We start from the raw sequence: 26657 nt of genomic DNA on the forward strand, positions 1-26657 counted from the left end.
CCAGTCTTTTAATTTGTAAACTCCATATTCTCATGAAAATCACTCCAGTAGTAGTGAATGTTTTCTTTAGAAAACATCCACTGAGTAAAGCATTGATAATTGATGGGAAGCTGTCACCTGGAAAGCTCTCATTCTATTTTTTTTCAATTCATTGCAAGATGGAGATACTTAATAAACTGATTGCACCTGCAGAGAGAAGTGACACATTGAGATGATTATTGAGATATTTCAGGAAATAAGACACAACAGCCTAAACTTCCACAGAGATAATGCATAAACATTATACTGAACACAGTTTGGGGAGGCGACTGTTTTCTAAGGAAGTGCCTGATAAATTAAACAGTATAATCCTTTCCCCACATCCCAAAAAACAAGCCAAGCTGCATATATAAATCCATGCTTGTGAGAAATAATTCATGGAACTAAAACATATCATTTATGTTAGCATTTTAATACTTTAAAACACATCATGGAGAGCACAGAGTTAGTTAATACTCAATTCAAATCTCTGCCTCATTACTTATATTGCTGTAATTTTGTCCATGTGACTCAATCCCACCCACTCTTATTTTCCACTTGTTTAAGTTGGCATAATCTTCCATTAAGATTAAATGATGTAGGGTTGTTAAAACTTCCAAAGAGTACTTTATGCTTTGTTGTAACGTTTAATAATTGTTTTTCTTCTCTTATGTTGCTGTGGCCACAATTGATGTACAAAATACCAATCAAACTGTTCTAGTTCACAGAAAATGTAAATTCAGAGTAGTAGAGTTTGGCCCGATGCAATGGTTCTGCCCATAAGCCTAGGTAGTCTTGAGGTGGAGAACTGGAGGATCATGTTTCAAGGTTTAAAAAAGGTGAGACCTTTTGTCAAGCAAAGAACTGGGCATGGTGGTATAGACTTATCATCCTATGTGTGAGGGAAATAAAAATAATTTGATTGTATATGACTCAGGCCAAACTGGGCAACACAAATATTATATTAGAAAAATACTAAAACTGAAAGGGTTAGCAGTATAGTTCATGAAATAGAAAACCAATCTAGGAAGTTCAGAGCTCTGAGATTAAAGTCCATTACCATCCTTCTAAATATATGGTATTTAAAATTAAGTAAATGTGTTCCTTTCAAGTAGTAATGACTTCACTGGTGTTTTTCTTTGAAGGACATTTCATGGGAATTAATTTTTAGCTGCATTTTACATTTCTTTTTAAATCTATTATGGATATCATATACTTCTGATATTTGTGGATAAAGAAAAATTGTTTATAGCTAAAATTGCAATATTAGTCCAGAAAATAGCAATCTGTTTCACTCAACTTTGCTAAATGCCAAAGTAGTAGAGAGCTATTAAAAGCTCAGGAAGAAAGCCAATTCATTTCAGTCACGATATCACCTAAAACTGAAGTATTATATAAAAGCTAAACAATGCCAAATGGATTTGGCTGAGATCAAAAGCCAACCCTATTTCTTTTCTTTCATCTTCAATGTTCTATTTCCTAAGAGTATGACCTTAGTCAAACATCTATTAAAGTTAGCTTTTGATCTCAACCCCCTTTTGGGGTAAAAAAAAGTCAATCTTTAAGTTTTTCTTCTAGAGACAATCACTCTATTGTGTTTTAATGTTAGAGTAGGGTGTGAGTAAATAGGATTCTCTGATATATGTGATAGAAGACTGGTTAAATGGGACAATCATTTTTGTGGCAGAGACAAGAATCAAAAGGAAGCATTCTTTAGAAGCTATTAACTGGAAAAAGTCCCTCCAGGTCAGGGGAAACATGTTCACTGGTCAGTCTGCTCCTTTTTTAGGTCTTTTGATGAAAATACCTTGTAATTTGATAACAGGTAGCTGCTCACTTGTAATGTAATTTTCTTCTCACCAGTCATATCCCATGATTAGTTAAGGACAAATGCTTCTTTCAACTTGGATATTAAAAAAGGAAAACTTTGTTTAAGAAATGTTTTTATACTTGTATGCAAGATTGTTATGAATGTTCTTTTCCTGTTATAGTAAAGACATGAGAAAAACACCAACGCATGATGATTTTTGAAGTTAGAAACAAAACAAATGTTATTTGGTTTTAGTGAATGTATGTACATTAATGTGGGTGCTGTTAATCTTAGTGCACATCTATGTTTTAAGTATCAAACATCATTATAGCACCTTTAGTGAATCTCTGTAGTATGTTTATTACTTATGTATTATGTTTACTTACTTGTAGTATGTTTATTAAGCAACACTATCTATGTGGAATACATTTGAGATTGTACTCTATTTCCAAAGCTAAGTCAGCACTAGTTAATATCCCATTGTAGCCTTCATAGCCTTTTTTAGGGGTGAAGGTGAGACCCATGTATAATATATTAATAATGAGGGGCCTAAAGTGATAAATATATTCATAGAAATATGCCTGTTAAACACTACACAGAGTTCATAGAAAATAATTATTTCTCATTATAATTTAAGAAAAATTTTGCAATGGTGACATTGAAGTAGTGCCCTAGAAATTAGTAAGGATGCAGTAGCCAGCCAAGGATAAGAGTGTTCCAGAAGAAAAAAAAAAGAGGAAATCAGCAAATTTGAAAATGAGAACGTACCAAGCTTGTTTGACTAGTAGAGTGGTCAGGCTACCTACAGTAGTAAAAATTGGCCAGAAAATATTGAGAACTCTGCTTAAAAGCTGGATGGGAGCATTAGGAGTATGGACTAGTGGTAGTGTGCTTGCCTAGCATGCATGAAGCCCTGGGTTTGATTCCTGGGTACCACACAAACTGAAAAGGCCAGAAGTGGTGCTGTGGCTCAAGTGGTAGAGCTCGAGCCTTGAGAAAGCCCGAGGACAGTGCTCAGCCCTGAGTTCAAGCCCCAGGACCAACAAAAAAAAGATGCTGAGACAGGAAAATAACAACACTCAAACAGTCTAATTGATAAATTATGCAATCTTATTAAATATGATTTTCACATAGTTATTATAGCCTCTAAAGAGGCTATCTTACAACTTTGAAGTAATACTACTGACGTTTTTGGAGAATTAATGTGTGAAAATTACTTCTAGTGGGAATTAAAACTAAAATATAAAAGTGCACATTCAGTTTGATTTTTTTATATGCGCTTTCCAAAATTTCCTATGCTTCTAATCGATTGCCAATAACCCAATAGAACTGACTTTATAGGAATAAAAAAGCAACAATATCACCTGATTTACAGAGCAGTTGTTAAAATAATTATCAAACATAAATAAATTAAGACCTGATGGTCCTTAAAAGTAAGAAGTAATCACTGGTTAAGAGGAAGTGTAATTTGTCTGAGTTAAAGGGGATGCATTATTAAGATGAGCAAAAAGAGACAGATCTCCTTGAAATTATTTGTTTGATTCAGGAAAGTCAGTGATTTATGTTAACTTGTTTGATCAGATTACTGCAGATTTTGGGAAACACTAATTTCAACCACTACTAATGACTAAAGACATTAAAAAAGGAAAGAAACAACTCACATGAAATAAAGGAAAACAAAGTAACACATTTTCATGAATAATGATTTTTTATTTTATTGGTTGCAAAAATTCACAATTACACTAATATAGAAATATAAATAAAGAAGTAATTCCATACAATCCCAAAGATTGACGTCTTTGTCTTGTCATCAAGAGTGGGTGATGTTTCTTAATATTATGTTAGGCCATTGTAGCCTCCTCTTCTGTCCCCCAGCTGTGTATTTTTTATCTCTATTTTATAGTAGTTTTGGGATCAGGCATATTATCACCAATATGTTTGGAATTGCAATTGAAAAACAAGGTTAAGAATGATATATATTTCTTTATGTCTCTACTTTCATTTGATCTATTGGTGTTAGTGTGGCCCTTTAGCAACTGTAAGCTATTGGTTCCAAGGAGAAAAAAATGATTTGTTTCTCTTTCTGAATTTATTGTTAATAAGACTGTGACACAGAATTCAGGAAAACAGAAAGAATGTGCTCCCTTATAAATCATCCAACCATCCTGACTTCACATACAACTCTTCTGAATGTTTATGCATGTGTTGTGTGTGTGTGTGTGTGTGTGTGTGTGTGTGTGTGTGTTTGTGTGTGTGTGTGTGTATTGACTCTCCTACATTGATGACTTGTACTAATTATTTTGTCAATGGCATGTCTATTAATCTTGAACACTAGTTCACATATATCAGGTAATGAGAATTTTGGGCAATATGGATAAGAACCAGGATTTTCTTTTGCACTTATGGTATGGGAAAATTATGCCCCTTCTATATTTTAATATAAAGGCAATAGCAGTCAATCTTCTAAACTGTCCCATTCTATCAGTGATAATATTCTGAGACAAAAGGTAATGCTAGTAAAATAGCACTGCATCATGGTCCTACCACTCTTGACAACAAGATTTTTCTAATCATATCAACTTAGTGTAGTTTTAATAGAAAAGGAGTGAAAGGAAGGATTTTTATATTTAACGATTGATAGACAATAGGCTTATAAGCTTCATGAGTTACAGAATTATTGTTGTAAGCCAAAGTAACACTGAGTCTGAAAATGAATCTTACTAAATACTCTGTATTCAAAGAAGTCAATATATTGAGTACATGTTAGATTCTAATTTTCATGATATCTTTTTTTAATTTTTTTATTGTAATTGATAGAAGGGTTACATGATATTTGCCAGATAGATGGTGCATTAATTCCCATACATTGATACCCTTTCACATGTCTTGGTCCCCATTTCCCTCCCCCCACCCCCACCCCTCATCTTGTTTTCCCCCCTTCCCTATCCAATTTCAAATAACCAAATACAAATATATCCAATATATCAGGTAACAAAGTGAGATACTGTAACAATATGAGATAACCAAGGGACAGCAAAAGAGATGAGAGATAACATAGTACATTAAGGACAACAATCATTCATTATATGGCTTTTGTTTCTATATCCTGGAGATCCTTACATTTAGCATCATACTATATTGCCTTATGCCTCTAGATTTTGTTCTATTGTAAATCTCTGCTAGGAGAGCCCAAGGTTTCTACTGGTTTTGACAAATGAGGGAAACCATTGAGCCTATCTTCCTTTGAGTCTGGCTTACTTCACTTAATATGATTTTTTTCTAAGTCTTTCCATTTCCTAACAAATGGGGCAATGTCATTCTTTCTGACAGCAGCATAGAATTCCATTGTGTATAAATACCATGATATCTTATGTACATTTCCTTGGAACACATATACATTTACTCATGTTTTTAATTTTTTCTGGTAGCTGCAAACATTTCAATTATATAATGTCATCATTAATAGGAATATATATGTCCATAGTTAGAGCTCATATCATATATGTTAATATGATAATCATATATGAGTTAATATGATTGAGTAGCTATAATATAGGTCCATTAATATAGGCAGAAAGCTCCTGAGTTGTGACCATGCTTCTATTTATAGATGTCATTCATATATGTGAAGTTATCTTTATGTATGTATGAAATTGGAAATAAAACTATTTTTTCTCTCACAAAGTTTCCATATCATACATTGTTCTTTAAAACAATTACTAGATATGTACTATTTTAATAAGTACAAGCAGAAAATAAAATGATGGTAAGGAATGGAACCTCTCAGACTGTCAAGGAGTATAGCAAAAGAAGAATAATTGACACTTGCACTGTTTGAGTGAACCATCTTTTTCCTTAACCATTTCTCCCTTAGGTGGGTAAGTCTGAGCAGGATGGCCAGACAGACTGTTTGGAGAGTTGTCTAGGTACCCTGCTATAGCGTACATGACTACGAGTATTGAGCACTAGGTATTTTTCTTCATCTTGATGTTGCATCTTGTCAATATGCATTTGGTATTTTGTAGTCATTATCAGAGCATCAGCCCACATCTACTACTGTTTCAGGTACCAGGAAATAGAGAAGTTAAGAATAATACTTAGCTTCTTCTAATATGGAGCTTTTATACACTGGTTGAAGGACACTTAGCTAACTTATATAATGAACAAAAGGGAAGTCCATAACTAATTAGTTCATCAGTATTGAATTCTAGATACATTATTGAAAGTCAACAGTATACAAGAAAGTGGACAGAAGGCAAAATGACTCAGGCATATAGCTCACAATATATAGGTTCCATTTTACTAGCTCTCCCTTCTGATTCCTTCTATTTTTTACATCATAATAAGGCTAGGCAAGCCTTATTCTTGCTAGTTTGGGTGGATTTCTGAAGTGACCAGTTACATATTTGATGAGCATGAATATGATTCAGGAAAACACTGAAAAATGCAGACTCTTTGAACAATCAACATTTTTTATGTTTTCCTGGGGGTTGGCTTTCATTTAGTTACTATATAAATAATTACAATACAAAATGCCACCAGTTTGAATGAAAGCAACAAAGAATCACAGTTGTAGCTCTCTGGAACAACAGAATGTGACAGTAGTTGAAAATTGCTATCCTGAAGAGTGGAGAATTGATTGCATGGTTGATTCTCTGGTACTAATTTGGTATGTAAAAGTGAACAAAGGCTACTGAAAATCTACAAAGGCAGGAATCTTTGGGAAGCCAATTACTTTCCCTAAAAGACAGTGCATTATTGATGGTTAATATTTTCCTAGTGGCAGTTTGATATATTTTAACAAACACAAAGCCCATTTGACTTTTTGTTAGCTAGTGAACAGAAATTGGCACTAAATTTCAGACCAAAAATGAATTTTAATTTCCTATTCTTTGTGAATCTTATGGAAAATGGCTCAGTAGATTTCCCCCTGCAACTGCTTCCTCAGTGAAAGTGCTACTTTTTTTGAAAACTATTGTTAGTTTTTCACAAAGCACAATTCACTTTCTAGGAACTACTATGAATATCCAAATACTTTTGTTTCCAAAGTGCCCAGAATCTATTTGAGAGCAAGAATAGATGTCCTTGGGCTTAATGGAATTAAGGCATTTATAAGAGTTAATATTTTATGATAGATTTTCAGATAGGTATATTACCTGAAGTAATTTGGCATTTCATGACAGGAATGTTGCAGAAGGAGATTCGTTCTTGTTATAATTAGGTGCCCCACATTCCTGAGCCACCTTGGTGAACAAATAATCTCATCCTAATTGCACAAATTTAAGGTATTTTCCTACCCCTAAACTATACCAATTGCACACTCACAATGAGATTGGCTAGGCATACCACTACTAGATAAAAAGTAATAGAAGTTCATATCTCAAAAGTTCTTATATACATATATACATGTTGAAATATGTAGTAACAATATGAAAAATATTCAAATGGGTGAACATAAAGAATGTATAGCCCAATAAAAAGGTATCCTACTAAAAGATTTCAATGGCTCATACTTTTTGCAAGTCCCAGGCTTGAGCTCAGGGCCTGAGCGCTGTTCTTGGACTTTCTCAAGGCTAGAGCTCTACCACGTGAGCCACAGCACCACTTTCCAGGTTTTTCTATGTATGTGGTATTGGAATTGAATCCCGGTCTTCCTACATGCTAGGCAAGCACTCTACCACGAGGCTAAACTCCTGGCCCATGACTCATTTTTTTTAAGACAATGAATGTTCTATCAAACTTTATCAGCAATGTAAATGATCTTTCCTTAGTGAATAAGTATAAAATCTGGAACATCTCCAATTTAATATGATATTACTGTTGATAGATACAACTTGTAAATACTAAATGAAGTATTTGAATACAGAAAATAATAGTGTCAAAACAGTTGAACTTGGACTTGTATCTACTTCAGTGCAATGCTGCATTTCTCAAATTGTGTACTGTGTGTTCATATCATTCAATCTAGTAATAAAGATTGTGCTTTACATTTAAGAAATTATTAGAAATAATAATAATGAAAGAAATTTAGCCAGGCACTGATAGCTCCTGCATGTCCTCCGAGCTACTTAGAAATCTGACACCTAAAAGGTGTCATGTTTCAAATGCAATCAAGGGAAAAATAGACTTCAAGTCTAACTTTTCATTCAAGTTCCGAATCTACAAAAAATAATGATAAGCATTGTGTATGAAAAGAAAGTCTGCGATAAAGAAATCTGGAGCTACCTAGAATATCTAGATTTTTTTTAAAATTTATTAACATTGATTTTTACATCATATTTCTAATAACATGTTTAACAAATGAGTATTAAGAAGGGAATCTCTATATAAAAACACTGGCACTTAGTTTTCAGAACATAATCAAAATTAGGCTAAGGGCTTGTATATCATAGATACATATTGATCTGTGTAATAAAACATTATGTTTATAGAGTCATAGGTTTTTATGTCTATGGTGTTGAGTTTATATTTCCAATACCATGTCCATAGCATTGGGTACGCAAATATTGAGTCCTCGTTCTTGTACTGACTATATGGATCTAATAGCCACATATTTAGGATATCATGCGCCTTTAGTTCCTTTGATCTTGACTTGTCTCACTCAACATGATTCACTCTAGATCCACTTCCCTGCTAATACCATTATTTTGTCTGTTGGCTATGTAGAATTCCATTGTGTGTGTGTGTGTGTGTGTGTGGGTGTGTGTGTGTATGACATTTGGAGGTATTTTTTCATTTATTTTTATTTTAATTAATAGAAGGGTTACATTATATTCACCAGATAGATGGTGCATTACGTCACAAACACTGATACCCTTTCTCATTTTTGGTCCCCATTTCCCTCTCCCCACCCCTGATGCTCATCTTGTTTTCCCCCCTTCCCTATCCTATTTCAAATAACCAAATAAACATACGTAAAATATATCAGATAACAAGGTAAAATACTGTAACCATATGAGATAACCAAGGGACAGCAAGAGATGAGAGATAACATAGTACATTAAGGACAACACTCACTCATTATATGGCTTTTGTTTCTATATCCTGGAGGTCCGATATGGCCTTATGTATCTGGGTTTTGCTCTATTGTAAATTTCTGCTATTGGAGCCCAAGGTTTCTACTGAATATGAAAAATGAGGGAAATCATTGAGCCTATGTTCCTTTGAATCTGACACCGAACCAGATGCCCATCACTAAATGATTGAATCAACAAGATGTGGTATTTATACACAATGAACATTTATGCTGCCATCAGAAAGAATGACATCACCCATTTGGTAGGAAAAGTTTTGTTGATTCTTTCTGTAGTTTTTTTGGACTCCAATAATTTAATTCTGCTTTGATTTTAATAATTTTCTTTCTTCTACTAGGAGTAGGATTGGTTTGTTGCTCTTTTTTCCAAGAGCTTAAAGTGTGACATTAAATTGTTGGTTTGCGATTTTTCCAATTTCTAATGTATACACTCTGAGCTATAAATTATCCTCTGAGTACTGCCTTTGCTATGTCCCAAAGGAGCTGGTATTTTGTGTGCTCCTTTCTGATAAATTTCATAAACAGTTGAATTTCTGTCCTGATCTCCTCAATGACCCATTGGTGATTCAACAATATGTTCTTCAATCTCCATGAGTTACAGGGTTTTCATTGGTGGAGACTGGTGTTCAGTTCCAATTTGATGCCCTTGTGGTCTGAGAGAGCACAGGGAATAATTTCAGTGTTTCTGAATCTGCACAGGTTTGTTTTATGCCCTAAATTGTGGTCCCCATTTCTCTCCCCCCACCCCCACCCCTCATCTTGGTCCCCATTTCTCTCCCCCCACCCCCACCCCTCATCTTGTTTCCCCCCCTTCCCTATCTAATTTCAAATAACCAAATACAAATATATCCAATATATCAGGTAACAAAGTGAGATACTGTAACAATATGAGATAACCAAGGGACAGCAAAAGAGATGAGAGATAACAGTACATTAAGGACAACAATCATTCATTATATGGCTTATGTTTCTATATCCTAGAGATCCTTTCAAAATGTGGTATTTGTACACAATGGAATTCTATGCTGCTGTCAGAAAGAATCACATTGCAACCTAGAGCTCTTTAGCAGGCCAGACAATCTATGTTCACAATTTTAGATTGGTATTATCACTCTTTCTCTTTTTGTGCACTTACTTACAAATCTAATACCACCACTGGTCACCATTTTATGGCCCCTCCCAAAAAAACCCAAAATTCAATCTCTATTTTATTTAAGTCCCTCTGGACCTAGAGTATAATTGAGCACCTAGATATAGAGTATTCCCTGAGAAGGGAAATTAAAGGAGAACAGAGGAAATGGAAAAACCTCCCATGCTTTTGGATTGGAAGAACTAACATCATGAAAATGGCAATCTTGCCAAGGGCTACCTACAAATTCAACGCAATGCCCATCAATATCCAAATGTCATTCTTCAAAGGAATAGAAGAGGCAATTGAAAATTTCATATGGAATAATAAAAGACTCTGTATAGTAAAAACAATACTTAGCAGAAAGAACAGTGCAGGGGAAATTTCAATACCGAATGTTAGACTCTATTATGAAGATATAGTGACCAAAACAGCTTGGTACTGGCACAAGAACAGGCCTGAAGACCAATGGAATAGAACTGAGGACCCAGATATTACCCACAGAACTATGGCCACCTAATCTTTGCTAAGGTAGCCAAAAAATAGACTGGAAGAAAGACAGCCTCTTCAAGTGGTGCTGGCAAAACTGCTTAAGACCTACAGAAAACTAAAGTTGGACACTGTACCAGGATTAACTTAAAATGGATCAAAAACCTCCAGGTAAAAGCTCATACACTGAAAACTTTACCACAGGGAATAAGAGGTACACTAGGTCTCTTTAGCACAGGTTGAAAATTTCTTAATAAGGACTGAGAATAAGGACTTAATAAATCTGAGAAATTCTGGATAACAGGGACTGCATTCAACTGCAGAGGTTCTGTATGACAAAGGACATAGCTGGCAAACCAACTAGAAAGCCTACAGAGTGAAGGAATATCTTCACTAACCATACAATGTACAAAGGCCTCATATCTAAAATATATCAACAGCTGAAAAAATAGAATCACTCCAAAACTAATCTTCAAAGAAACAACCATCCCAATAAAAGATCAGCCAAAGACTTAAAGAGAGACTTCTCTGAAGAAAAAATAAGAATGGCCTATAGACACATGAAGAAATGCTTGGCATCTCTGGCCATAAAAGAAATGCAAATCAAAACAACTCTAAGATTCCACCTCACAGAAATTAGCATGGCCATGATGAAGAAATCTAATAACAACAGATGCTGGAGGGGATGTGGCCAGGAAGGATCACTACAACACTGTTGGTAGGAATGTAAACTCATTCAACCACTGGAAAGCAGTATGGAGGTTCCTCAAAAGACTAAACATAGAACTCCCCTATGACCTAGTAATTCCACTTCTTGGCATTTACCCAATCATCCAGAAACAAGGACATACTAAATCCACTAGCACTATGATGTTAATTGTAGCACACTTTACTATAGTAAAAATAATGGAACCAACCGAGATGCCCCTCAGTTGATGAGTGGATCAACAAGATGTGGTATTTATATGCAATGGAATTCTATGCTGCTGTCAGAAAGAATGATATCATCTCATTTGTAAGGAAATGGAAAGACCTAGAAAAAGTCATATTAAGTGAAGTAAGCCAGACTTAAATGAACATAGGCTCAATGGTATCCCTCATTTGTCATAATCAGTAGAAATCTTGGGCTCTCCTAGAGAGATTTACAATATACCAAAACCTAGATACTTAATGCATTGTAGGATGACAGTAAATGAAAGGATCTCCAGGTCATAGAAACAAAAACCATATAATTATTTTCCTTAATGTACTATGTTATCTCTCATCTCTTTTGCTGTCCCTTGGTTATCTCATATTTTTACAGTATTTTACCTTGCTATCTTGTATATTTTATATATTCTTATTTGGTTATTTGAAAATGGATAGGGAAGGGGAAAGAACATGATGATGGGTGGTTGTAGGGGGAGGGAAATGGGGACCAAGACATGAGAAAGGGTAGCAATGTGTGTGAAGTAATGCACTTTCTATCTGGTGAATATAATGTAACCCTTCTATTATTTACAATAAAATATATGAAAAAACATAATTGAACACATAGATATATAGTATTGCTCAACAATAATCAACTGTAGGTCCATGAATTATAAAATTTGAAGGATGGTCAGAGTACCAGAGATAGAAAAAGAGTATGAAAGACAAGAAGGGAGGTAAGAAAAGAGTAATGTGGGGGCCGGGAGTTTGGCCTAGTGGTTAAAGTGCTTGCCTAGCATGCATGAAGACCCGGGTTCGATTCCTCGGTACCACATATATAGAAAAAAGCCGGAAGTGGTGCTGAGGCTCAAGTGGTAGAGCTCTAGCCTTGAGAAAGTCCAAGGACAGTGCTCAGGCCCTGAGCTCAAGCCCAGGACTGGCAAAAAAAAAAGAGTAATGTGGGAGTGTAAGCTTAATATAGTAATTAAGGAACGGAATTGTGTAAGGATAACTGACCTAATGTGATAGAAAGGTAAAATAATTGAGTACAAAATTTAGAAAAAATGAGATTAAACTTATAAAAATGAGAAGAGTAATAAGAAGAATATATAAAGAAAAGAGGAAGGTACATTTAGGTGGGATCAATGACAAAAATTTCAACAAAAGTAAAAATTAAAAAAAATTAAAAAAATAAAAATAAGAAAAAAATGTGGGAGAGAACCAGCACAATTGTGACTTCTTAAACAAGAAATACTAGTGTTAAGGACAGATTAAATAGCGGATAACTGTATCATAAGAATATTATTTGTGGGAAAAAAGAATTAAAAATATAATTTGAATCTGGTGTGCACCCAGTGCTGTCACTATATTTCTAGGAATGACCACAATTCTAGGAGGAAAATGAAAGAAAACAACAATCCCCACCCAAAAAAACCCAAAAAACCCCCACAAAAAACAAAAACAAAAATGACAGAAAGAAAAGATATAACATTAAAAAAAAAAGGTAGAGGTAAAATGGCCAAAAAAATAACACACAAAAATGCAGATGAAAAAAGGTAGTAAAAAAAGAGGGGGTATTCTTCAGGTTTTTTGTGTGTGGGGGGCGTGTTGGGAAACTTGTGTCTGCACTAAATTCGGGATCCAAACACTTTAAAAATTCATTTTCTCCTGTGATTTGCTTTGTGGTTTTTTTGATCAGTTGCTTAATTGGAGAGGAAAAAATCCGGTGGATCTGCCAGCGTCTTTGTTTCCCAGGAGCATGGCCCTACCTGGGAAGAGGAACTTCCGCTAGCGCTGGGGGCGGACATCTGGCTAAGCTGCCTCTGGGAAAACCTTTGCCCTTTGCAATGATGGCGCTGCCAGCACCACTTCTCAGGCTCCAGTTGGTCTGGCAGTGTTTTTGCCAGCAGTCAAGATGGCGCTGTTCTCAGTTGGTGGGGGAGGGGATTCCTTCCCAATGCTGTTCCTCGAGCAGAAGTGGAAACTTCTCCAGGGAGGTAGTCACAATTTGCTGGATTTTCTGGTTCCGTGAAGCTGGCAGGTCTGCGCCATGGCCGGGTGATGGCTCTGGGCTCAAGCAGGTGCTGTCTGGCTCTGTCTTTAGCCTGCAGGTCTGCGCAGCTGAGAAGCGCTGTGTGCTCAGGTTCTGGAGGGAGGCTTTGTCTCTCTGGCTGCCTTGAGCAGCTGGTGCTGCTCCACGCTGTCTTCTTGCATTGTTTTCCTGCCTTTTTCCTCTCTGACTGAGAGCTCTGTGGTGCTAAAGCAAGTTTGTTATTGGTCTTATTATTGTTACCCTGTTGTTTTCTTCTTTGGCCTTGGTGTCCGCATTCTCATGTTCTCAAGTGCACTTTTTAAAAGAGATTCTATTTTTACAATTTAGTGAAACAATAGTCAAATGAAATACAATTTATAAAGTGTTGATAAAAAACAGGTTTGCTATATTATTTTTCTTATTTGTGATCATAGACCATTAGAACTAATAGAAATATTTGAAGACATTTTTATTCTTTCAAAATTTTAATGTCTATTATGCATTTTCAGATGAATCTCTAATGGAAATAAACAAGTACTTAGCAACTGGGAATTTAATTAAACATGTCAGAATGTAGAACAATAGTTTGTTCTAAATTGTACACATTCTACTGGCTTCCCACTCCTGGACTTGCATGGAAAGCCTTTCTAATTGTCATTTTCCTATCTCTGATTCCACTCAGAACTGAAAATTCACTGTCTTATTGTACAGCCATCAATCTATCACTTTTGAAGTAGAAGATTGATTGTATTACTTCTTAATGCCTATCTGCAACTCAAGCAAGTTGGGAAAGGATCCATGGCAATATAGTTGATTTCTAGCATCCACACTACATTATCTCTTTGCTTGTGTTGGACAAATGAAGCTATTTAGTGTTGTGACAGATTCCTGTATATTCTTTTGATCAAAATTCCTCTCATAGCCTAAAGCTGAGGTAAATATTTTTAATATTGTGCATATCTCTGAGGCATGACCCTACCAGCCACTACAATATTGGTCAATATCTACTTATATATGGCTTCTCTGCTCTTTCACTCTTTTGACTTCTACTCCTTCAAGAATTTTTCTCAGTAGTGTTCAGAGAATCAGCACCCTTCAGATTATAAGCAGAAATAGTACCTTTGCATGGAAATATTTACATTTTCCCGGTTGATTTATATCAAATTTCAAAATTGTTTCAAGTACATTCAATTTGGTGTGGCACATTAGCATTTTATACTACCAGATGTTCCCCTAGGCATTTTTTAGTGCATCATACTTGACACAAAGTAGTTTTGAATGCAAATAACAAACAAGTCAACACACAATACTTGATGGACAGACAGAAATAGTGTGACTGCTCTAAACTTTTCATTTTTCAGAGAAGATATAATTAATTGGAATGTCTGACTATTAATTTAACTAAATGCTGTTTTTAAAGTATGAAAACATATTGCTGTGAATTAATTGTAAACTTCAATATTTGATTACACATAGCTCTCCTTCAGTTAATTTATTTGTTCACAGTTCAGACAGAAGAGCTTTCAAAGTAATATGAAAGGATGGGTCGAGTATAACCAATTAGGAGACTATAAAATTACCTTATTTTTTTTACTCAGATCATGTTTTTTAGCATACAGATGCACTTGTTTTTTTTCATTTTCATATTTTATTACAAGCCCTAAGTAAAGTTTCCATCTAATTTAAGAACTGTGACCTACAAAACCCTAATAAATGTAATAAGTTTGCTAATGACCAAAGGTGCCAAGAAATTTTTGAGAATGTGCATAAATACTAAAGCAATGTGTGTTCCATAAAACCATATAATATAAATTCAATGTCAATAGGGTACAGTTTCTTCAATTTGTATGTGATAATTGAGGCACAGAATTTTTTTTCTTTTTTTAAATTTATTTTTTTCATATATTTTATTGTAATTAATAGAAGGGTTACATTATATTAATCAGATAGAAAGTACATTACTTCACAATTATTGATACCCTTTCTTATGTCCTGTTTCCCATCTCCCTCCTCCTCTCCCCCCTCACAACTTGATTTCCCCTCTTCCCTCTCCTATTTCAAACAACCAATTAAGCATATATAAAATATATCAGATAACAAGGTGAAATATTGTAACAATATGAGATAACCAAAGGACAGCAAAAGAGATGAGAGATAATATAGTACATCAAGGACAACAATCACTCATTATATGGCTTTTGTTTCTATATAGTGGAGGTCCTTACATTTAGCGTCATATTATATGGCCTTATGTATCTAGATTTTGTTCTATTGTGAATCTCTGCTAGGAGAGCCCAAGGTTCCTATTGATTATGACAAATGAGGGAAACTATTAGGCCTATGTTCCTTTGATTTTTTCTAACTCTTTCCATTTCCTTACAAATGGGGCGATGTCATTCTTTCTGACAGCAGCATAGAATTCCATTGTGTATAAATACCACTTCTTGTTGATCCACTCATCATCTGAGGGACATCTGGGTTGGTTCCATATCTTTACTACTGTAAATAGTGCTGCAATGAACATCGTTGTGCTTGTGGATTTAGAATGTCCTTGTTTCTGGATGATTGGGTAATGGAATTGCTGAGTCATAGGGGAGTTCTATATTTAGTCTTTTGAGGAACTGCCATACTGCTTTCATAGTGGTTGGATGAGTTGAGGCTCAGAAAATTTATACAATATGATTTCTCTGTGATTCTGAAGTTCTATATTGAGAAAAACTTTTCAGAAGTTCAAATCAAGGTTGTGAGTGTGGCTCACGTGATAGAGTACTACTCTATCACTTTTTTCACTGTCTACTTTTTTCACTCAAGTGGAAAAAAGTAAAAATAAAAGTAAAGTGTATGGCTCTGAGTTCAAATCTCAAGTATCAACATGTGCAAATCCAAGCACAGAAACACAAACAGTAAATCTGGAAATAGTAATAATAGTCAATAACAAGCATATGTGCACACATATGTAACTGATACATAGCCATTTCATATTGCAAAATTGTATTTTAGGTTAAAAAGAGGTTATGGAAAAATACAACGGTAAAAGCTAATCTCTTCAATGATATGTGTGAAAAATAGTGGATATCACAAGAAGGAAATAAAGTCAATGATTTAAAGTTCCATTTCATAAGAGCTGGAGTAAGAGAATACCTAGAAAAATCATTCTGACACCTTGATAATGTTTTCTTAGAAACAACATAACAAGCACATGCAACAAAACCAAAATAGACAAGTGTGACTACTTCAACTTAAAAAGCTTCTGAACAGAACTGTGAAATGGGAACAACATACTGCAGATCACAAATAAAGTTCCAGTTCCTCAGTAAAATTTAATTTAGAAGTAACATATTAACTTCAGCATTTTTCTCTGGTTAATATTTTCAAGGCTGCCTTTCCAGCACAAGATATCACCTATTTTTTTTGTAGTACTATTATGATGCATTACATATTTTAATACTACTTCTTTAGTTTGCTATGGTATCATGCCAATAACATTTGATTAAAAGCATACCATACATATTTAACCTTACAGTTTTTTTCTGTGAATTAAAAATAAGTGATGATGTGTATCATTAATTCTTTTAATTTTATTCTGTTTTCCTGGAACTCCTTGTTTATAATACAGTTTAGAATTTTTATACATTCATTTTATGGAGTAATAAACAAACATTGTTCACTTAAATAAATTTTAAGACTAAAATATTGGAGTAACAATGAGCAATTAAGCAATTATATAAATATCATCTTCAGAATTTAATTCTGTGGAACTGATTTAAATTCAGGGAGCTTTTCCTGATATATCCAGTTCTGGTGTTTTTAGGCAAAGGCTTTTGTTTAAACCACTGCTATCATTTTCTGCTCAGGGGCACAGAGGTCATGTGAGGGATTGAGATTTAGTAACGCTAAATTAGATATGGCAATAAAATCTTTAGGACTGTCTAGAAGATACAGAAATATATGTCATCAGTATAGAAACTTAACCAACTTTTTCTTTTTTATTAAAGAATTTAATAGCATTGATTTTTACATCATATTTCAAATGACATTTGTAACAAACTAGTATTCAAGAAGGGAATCTCTATATACAGTCACAGGCCCTAAATTTTTAGAACATAATCAAAATTAGGCTAAGGGTTTGTATGTCATAGATACATATTAATCAATGTAATAAAACATTATGTCTATAGAGTCATAAGTTTTATGTCTATGTAGTTGTGTTTATAATTCCCATACTATGTCTAAATCATTGGGTATGCAATATTAAGTCCTCACTCTTACACTGTTTTGATCTCATAGCCACATATTAAGGATACCATGTGCCTTTTCTTCCTTTGGTCTTGACTTGTCACACTCAACATGATTCTCTCTAGATTCATCCACTTCCCTGCGAATGCCATTATTTTCTTCTCTGTTGTCTATGTAGAATTCCATTGTATATTATACATACCACATTTTCTGTATCCATTCATCTGCAGTAGGGCATCTGGATTGTTTCCAAAGCCGGGCAATTGTGAATAGTGCAGAGATAAACATAGCTGAGCAGGTGTCCTTATCATATCTTGGGTTATGATGTTCAGGGTAGATGCCAAGAAATGGTATGACAGCATCATAGGGAAGGTCAATTTTCAGTTCTTTAAGAAACCTGTACACTGCTTTCCAGAGTGGCTGAACTAGTTTAGAATTCCACAAGCAGTGTAGTAGGGTTCCTTTATCTCCACAATCCCGCCAGCATACATAATTGAGTTCAAAATCTTGGCCATTTTGTTGGGGTAAGGTGGTATCTTAGGGTTGTTTTTATTTGCATTTCTTTTATGATTGTGGATGATGAACATTTTCTCATATGCTTTTATGTCATTTTAATCTCTTCTTTTGATGTATTTCCTTAGTTCCCTTGCCCATTTAGTAAATGGTTTGTTGGGTTTGGAGGGGATTAGTTTCTTGAGTTCCCTGGATAGTATTTGTCATATGTATTATTGGTAAATATCTTTCCCCAGTTGGTTGGCTGTCTCTCTACTTTTGTGGCTATGCTTTTATCTGTGCAGAAACTTTTTATTTTTAGGTAGTCCCATTTATCGAGTCTCTCTCCAATCCGTTGTGACCCTGGGATTCTGTTCAGGAAACTTTTCCCTGTGCCTATGAGTTCCAGTGTCTCTCCTATTCTATCATGTAGCAGCTTCACGGTTTCCGGTCTGACATTGAGGTCTTTGATCCACTTTGAGTTAATGCTTGTGCATGGTGAATGGCTAGGGTCTATTTTTAGTTTTCTGCATGTGGCTGCCCAGTTTTGCCAGCACCAATAATTAAATAGACTGTGTTTGTTCCTCTGTATATCTTTGTCAAATGCAAGTTGAGTGTAGGTAGGTGGTTCTATTTCTGGATCTTCAATTCTGTTCCATTGATCTTTTGGTCTATTTTTGTGCCAATACCATGCTGTTTTTGTTATTATGGCTTTATAGTAGAGTTTGAAGTCTGGTATTGTAATACCACCAGCACTGCTTTTTTTTTGCCTAGAATTGTTTTGGCTATTCTAGGTCTTTGGATTGTATCTTCTTTTTCAGTAAAGAATGTCTTTGAGATTTTGATGGGGATTGCATTGAATTTGTATATCAATTTTGGCAGTATAGCCATTTTCACTATGTTGCTTCTCTCTAATCATGAGCACGGGATGTCCTTTCATTTCCTAGTGCCCTCTTTAATTTCTTTTGTTAGGCTCTTGTAGTTTTCATTAAATAATTCCTTTACATCTTTGGCTGTTAATTCCTAAATATTTTATTCTTTTGGGGGCTATTGTGAATGGGATCATTTTCTTGATTTGGCCTTCTGTTTGTGTATTGTTGGTGTACAAGAAGGCTACTGACTTCTGAAGGTTAATTTTGTATCCTGCCACTTTGCTAAAGTGGTTTATTAAACATAGTAGTTTGGGAGTGGAGCTTTTTGGGTCACTGAAGTAGATGATCATGTCCTCTGTGAACAGGGATAGTTTAATTTCTTCTTTCCCTATGTGGATCCCTTTGATGTGCTTTTCTTGCTTTATTGCTCTGGCTAAGGGTTCCAGCACTATATTGAAGAGATTTGGAGAGAGTGCGAATCCCTGACTAGTTCCTGATTTTAAGTTAAATGGTTCCAGTCTTTCACAATTTAGTGTAATATTGGCTGTAGGTTTGTCATGTATGGCTTTAATTATTTTAAGGAATGTACTGCTTATTCCTAGTTTTTCTAGTGCTTTCTACATGAATGGATGTTGTATTTCGTCAAATGCCTTCTCCACATCCAGAGAAATTATCATATGATTCTTATCCTTAGCTCTATTGATGTAATGTATTACATTGATTGATTTGCGAATGTTAAACCAGCCTTGCATCTGTGGGATGAAGCCTACTTGATTGTAGTGTACAATTTTTTAAAATTTGTTTCTGGATTCTGTTGGCTACTATTTTATTGAGGAGTTTTAGATCTGTGTTCATTAGAGAAATAGGCCTGTAGTTTTTTTTGGTGGGATTTTCCCTCATTTGGGGATGAGCTTAACCAACTTTTTTATGAATCCTTTGTTGAGGGTTAAAGACAAGCCATTTTGGTGAAAACATTGCTTCATTTGAACGTTTTATGAATGGTAAATAGCCTTTAGTGCTGAAACACATTAATAATTCACCAAACTACAGTTAGGTATTTAATTAATTAATTAGTTTATTTATGTATTTATTTATTTATTTTTGTGGATCATGAGGCTCAGCATAGACACTGTAGTTGAGCTATTCAACTCAAGGCTACCACCCTACCCTTCAGTCACACCCCACTTCCCAGTTTCTACAGGTTAATTGGAGATAAGATTCTCAGTTCTTTTTGTGCCTGCACTGGCTTTGAACCTTGATGCTCAGATCTCAGCCTCCTAAGTAGCTAGGATTTTAGGCATGAGCCACTGTGCCCAGCTAAAGTTAGATATTTCTCAATAAAATAATGTCTACCTTAAACAACTAACACAAAAATTATACTCTCTGAACAAAGGAGATTCATGGCAGAGATGCAAAGCTGGTTCAATCTCAATTGATAAATATAATATCATCAACAGAAGGCAAGAACCTCATCACCTCAATAAACATAGAGGAAGCTTTGTTTGTTTGTTTGTTTGTTTGTTTGTTTGTTTTCTCAAGAACGAATATCCTTTCATGATAAAAGATCTGGATTACTTAGGTATATACAGAACTTTCCCCAACATAATAGAGGCTGTTTTTGACAAACTTGTAGCCATTATTCCACTTACAGCAGAAAAAAATCATTTCCTCTGAAATCAGGAACAAAACAAAATGCCCACTCTCTCTTTGCCTCTTCAAAATAGTTCTGGATTCCTGGGAGTGGGGGGGGAGGGAAGAAACAGGCAGAGAATGATATAAAGTGGATCCAAATAGAGAACAATGGAGTTGAGTATCACTATTTGCAGAGGGCAAATCCTGTAATTCAATGACCCTCTAGACTACTCCATCCAGCTACTAGAAGTTGACTAAAATATTGGCAAATGTTACAAAATCAACCCACAACAATCAGTAGCTTTTCTGTATGCCAACTATGAGAAAATTGAGACTCAAATCAGGAAAGCAGCTCCATTTGCATTTGTCTGAATAAAATTTCCTAGTTAATGCACTAAGGTACTAAGACCCTCTACAATGAAAAGTATATAAATCTGAAGAAGAATACTGAAGGCATAAGGAAATGGAAAGGGTTCCCATGCTCCTGGATTGGAAGAAGTAAGATCATGAAAATGGCAATATCCCCACAGCAATCTGCAAAATTTAATACAATTGCTTCAAAATACCAACATCATTCTTCATTGAGCTAGAAAAAAATACTCCAAAAATTTATTTGGAAAAACAAACAACCCCCAAATCACAAAAGCAATTCTCAACAATGAAAGTTGTGCTGGAGGTATAGCAATACCATACTTCAAACTGTACTACAGGGCTATCATAATTGAAACAGCTTGCTATTGGCCAAAAAAGGACTGAGGATCAGTGGACAAGAAATGAAGATGCAGAAATGCACCCTCAGGCATGCAGTCACATAGGAGTAAAAAATATAGGCTGGAAGAAAGCATTCTCTTCAACTAACAATGCTGAGAAAGCTGGTTATTCACATGTGGAAAGGGGGAAACTGGATTCCTATCTATCACTTTACACTAGTATCAATTCAAAAATGTGATGATCAAATGCCTCACTGAAACCATGAAACTATTATTGGGAGAAGTAGAAGAATCATTTGGACTCAGTAGATAAAGCATAAAGGGTCACCTGACATTGGAATGCATTACAGAGATTCCTCAACAAACTAACCATAGTGCTACCCTATGATCTAGCAACTGTACTCCTGAATATTTACCCAAAAGATTACAAATCAAGATTCAGTAAAGCCCCAAGCACTATCATTTTCATTGCAGTACCATTCATCATAGCCAAGATATGGAATTAGCCCAGAGGTTCTTCAATGGTCAAATGGACCAAAAATATGTTTATTTTTTATATTTTTATTGTAATTAAGAGAAGGGTTACATTATATTTGCCAGATAGAAGGTACATTAATTCACGTACATTGATACCCTTTCTCATGTCTTGGTCCCCATTGCCCTCCCCCCACCCCCACCCCTCATCTTGTTTTCCCCCCTTCCCTATCAAGTTTCAAATAACCAAATACAAATATATCCAATATATCAGATAACAAAGTAAGATACTGTAACAATATGAGATAATCAAGGGATAGCAAAAGAGATGAGAGATAATATGGTTCGTTAAGGAAAACAATCACTCATTATATGACTTTTGTTTCTATATCCTAGAGTTCCTTTCAATTAGCGTCATACTATATGGCCTTATGTATCTAGGTTTTGCTCTATTGCAAACATAGAGCTCCCCTATGACCCAGCAATTCCACTACTAGGCATTTACCCAATTGTTCAGAAACAAGGTCAGACTAAATCCACTAGCACAACGATGTTCATTGCAGCACTATTTACAATAGCAAAGATATGGAACCAGCCCAGATGTCCCTCAGTTGCTGAGTGGATCAACAAGATGTGGTATTTGTACACAATGGAATGACATCACCCTATTTGTTAGGAAATGGAAAGACTCAGAAAAAAATCATATTAAGTGAAGTAAGCCATACTCAAAGGAACATAGGCTCAATGGTTTCCCTCATTTGTCAAAACCAGTAGAAACCTTGGTCTCTCCTATAAGAGATTTGCAATAAAATATGCTTTATATATGCAATGGCAATAGAATTTTACTCATCCCTTAGAAAGAATATATTGCATTATTTGCAAAGAAATGGAAGGATCTAGAAAAACTTACATGAAGTGAAGTAAGTCAGGTCCAGAGAAATACAGATTCTTCTTTGATGTGTGGAAGCTAGAATCAGTTTATAAATATATAAGTAAATACTTTGAGTGTGCATACAAGCATTAATTGAAATTAATGTAATTGCTTAGGCAAAATCAGGGTTCAGCAAAATAAACACCAGAAAGTATGTATTTGAAAGTGGTGTGGTAGGGATTCAGGGGAGTGTGATAGACAAAAGAAGAGAACAAGGAGTGTAGTAGAATTCAATGTAATATTTTAATATACTATAAAATTTAATCAAAGTGAGGGAAGGCCAAGAGTGTGTCCCAGCAGTAAAGTGCTTGCCTAACATGCACAAAGTTCTAGGTTACATTCATTCCCACTACATATCCACAAAAAGCTGAAAGTGGTGCTGTGGCTCAGGTGGTAGAGCAGTAGCCCTGAGAAAGCTCAAGGACAGTGCCCAGGCCCTGACTTCAAGCCCAGGAATGGCAAAAATAGAAAAGAAAAGAAAAAAATATAAGAAAAGGGAAAAGCAGATTGGAAGGAATTGGTGAGAATATTGAATGGGGTGACATTGACCAAGACATATTGTATTCATAAACTGCTTTGCTGAATTGCAAATCCTTTGTACAACTGCTAAAACACAATAAATATTTTAAAATATGTACTATAAGCCAAGTTTAGGGGCTCACATCTGTAACCTCAGCAGTCTAGAACTCCAGCGTCTGAGGTAGGAAGATTGTGAGTTAGAGACTAGAGCAGAATACATACCCAAACCATTACTGGACAAAAAACAAACCTATCTAAAAATTCACCCTATCTTCTACAAACAAGATTTAATGTCAGTTCTTTTTGGAACAACCAACATCCACTGTAGTTTTCTCTGACTTGTGTGTGTGAGGGTAGAATTATTTAACTAATTTTGAAATAGTCTGCAAAAAATATTTCCTTTATTTTCCAGACCACAAGTACAATCATAAAAGATTTGGACAATATCTAAAAATAAATTTGAATTCACTAGAAATATTGGAAGGCATTTTTGGACTATAGCCTAATCTAATGCTTTTAGCGCTCTGCTATTTAGAATATGTAGGTTTTGTATGTATTTTGTCATCCTGCCCGATATAGACTTCCTAAGAAAAACAATTTTGTACTATTCCATGTAATCATTTTTAAATATATTTTTTTATTAATGTAATATAATGAAGTTATAATTTGAGGCTGCTTGTAAAGTTAGAATGCCTGTTTTTTCTGGTTTATTTGTTCCCTCAGAAATTAAAAATAATGAGGGAGAAATAGTAAGCACCTCTGACTTTTGCTTTCTTTTCCTCTGAGCTAATTCTCAGGTGCACTTGAACTTGGTCTCTTCTAACATTTTTACAGTGCTATTTTAGACAGAATTTACACATTGTGTGTTATCTTGAACACAATAGTCCAGAGCAGTTGGCTGTCACCAGAATGCATTAGCAAAGTTCTTATAATTTTTCCAATGGTATTTTACTATCTTTGTTTTGTGTGTTTTGAACGGGGGTCAGACCCACACTCTAGTCTTTTAAAAAATCTTTCATATTGTCCGTGGGACAATCAAGGAATTATAAAAGTTTTATTAAATAATTTATTAATATTGATTTTTTCATCGTATTTCAAATGACATGTTTAACAACAAGTGTTCAAGAAGAGAATCTCTATATACAATCACTGGCACCTAGGTTTTAGAACATAATCAAAATTAGGTTAAGGGTTTGTATGTCATACATATTGATCTATGTAATAAAACATTGTCTATAGAGTCATAGGTTTTTATGTCTATGTAGTTATGTTTATATTTCCAATACCATGTCCATAGCATTGGGTATGCAAGTATTGAGTCCTCGCTCTTGTACTGTTTGGATCTAATTTTTTAAAAAAGCTTCACAAATTCAGCTCTGATTTATTTTTGGCTCATTTTATCCATTAAATAAATATACCCGATATTCAGTTACATTAAGATATGGTCCCTACTTTAAAAGGGATGCTTCTGGTTTTAGGTATAACAGCTGCAGCAATGGCTGAGGCGATGAAGCTACAGAAGATGAAGCTTATGGCTATGAATACTCTTCAAGGAAATGGAAGCCAAAATGGGACAGAATCAGATCCTGATGATCTTAATTCTAACACAGGTGAGTATGTGCAGGACTCTTAACTCTCATTGGTGATTGGGAATGATGAAGGCTGAAAGACAAAGAGAGAATTATATTCATACCTTCCTCATAAAATCATTCCATTAGGATCCTTGAATGTATCAATAACTTGAATCCTAAAACCATCCGAACTCTGTTTTGGAAGTATTTAGTTCTCTTTTTTTCCCTTGGGATGAGTTCTCAGGAAATTCAAACAGTAACTTAAAATGGCATGGAGCAAATAAACTTTCTGCCTAAATATCCCCAACTTCCCCCCACACACCCCTTGAATCCCAATGCTGGGATTACAGCCATGCACTAGAATGCCCAGCATCTCTTCCATGCTGTTTTGCAGTGGAATTAAATTACAATTCTTACAATATTCTTACAGTACTAAAGAGTTTGTTCACTGAAGCCTATTTCATTTTAGATTTAACCTTTGCTTCTACTTTAACCTTTCTCTATGTTGAGTGGTCCTTTTTACATCTTTAGTTAAATTAGGATACTAGCAGAGTCTAGGGATTATATATTAGGTCTACATAATGAGAAAAACTCGAAGATAGCAAAGATTGTTGGGGTGGGGAGGGAGGGAAGTGATTGTGGAAGGCAACTTCCCCAAAATTTGTACTTCTAGTTTTTTTTTCCATTTTTATCTTTATCCTGTAATCATTATACGATAATGACCTTCCATTCAAATATGTTTTGAAAATAGATGGTTATAACTAATAACACATGAATTGGAGGTCAAATAAATGCACAAATGAGCACAGAAGTGAAAAAATATAAAGTTTAATCCTATTAGAGTTAATGAGAAATTGGGTTAGGAGCCATTGGTTTTCAAGATAATTTTGTGGTTAAATTCAATGTAATTTTGATAGATTGATCACAACTAAAACTCTTTTCCATGATCCTAGAAATTCAAGAATACAGCTATCTTATTTTAGAGGAAAATAATAAACAGAATCAGAGAGGGGTGGGGAGACAGAGACAGAGAGAGAACACATTTTGTCAACTTAATATATCTAACACTTAGGATGTCATAAAATGAAATTTGCAATACTTGTGGATAACCACACATAAGCATTTCTCTTAACAGACAATAATCAGAGCAAGAATATATATACATAATATTATGTATGGTTATATTTAATATGTACTTTATACCCAGGTTGATTTATTTTGATTTTTATCAATTTCAAGAAAAGTGTATTTGTAATACTTCCATGTTATATGTCAAGAAACATAGGCACCCAGTTATCCAGCTATTCACCTTTATTCATAATGGTAAAACTAACAAAATAAATCTTGAAATTTTGATCTTTTATGTTATCAATCCAATGTATTCTCTTTGTATCCATTCTTTTTGACACTTTCCTACAATGAGATGCTGACTTAATCCAACTCTTATCATAAAAAAACTGTTAAAATGGAATAAGTGCTTCTTAATTTATAGTACCTTTCAGATTTTAAAGCATGTCACAGTGCCCATGTTTCCTAGATATTTATTTTTATTTTGATTGTAAAGGTGATGTACAGAGGGGCTATAGTTACAGAAGTCAGGAAATAAGTACATTTCTTTTTGAGCCATATAAGCCTTTCCCCTGCTTTCTACCAGTGTTCCCCTCATGTCATCACCTACAAGTTGTATAGTTCATTTTCAACAGTGTCTAGTGAGTTTCACTGCTGCATTTGTTCACCCTTTGTCCTACTATTTCTATGCTCCTTTTACCCTGCCAAGACAGATAAATGAACCAATAAGAC

At 34.8% G+C, this 26657-nt stretch overlaps 1 protein-coding gene across 1 annotated transcript in view; it reads left to right on the plus strand.

Moving 5' to 3' along the window:
* The window catches only part of Dach2 (dachshund family transcription factor 2), a 477574-nt gene that overhangs the window by 325064 nt on the left and 125853 nt on the right, over positions 1–26657 (plus strand). Inside the window, exon 4 of the mRNA XM_090327134.1 lies at positions 24765–24896. Within this exon, the coding sequence (XP_090183260.1) occupies positions 24765–24896 (132 nt within the window). The remainder of the gene's footprint in view (positions 1–24764; positions 24897–26657) is intronic.

The sequence above is a fragment of the Megascapheus bottae genome, chromosome X, assembly GCF_031878675.1.
Source record: "Megascapheus bottae isolate mThoBot1 chromosome X, mThoBot2.hap1, whole genome shotgun sequence".
NCBI classification, from domain to species: Eukaryota; Metazoa; Chordata; class Mammalia; order Rodentia; family Geomyidae; genus Megascapheus; species Megascapheus bottae.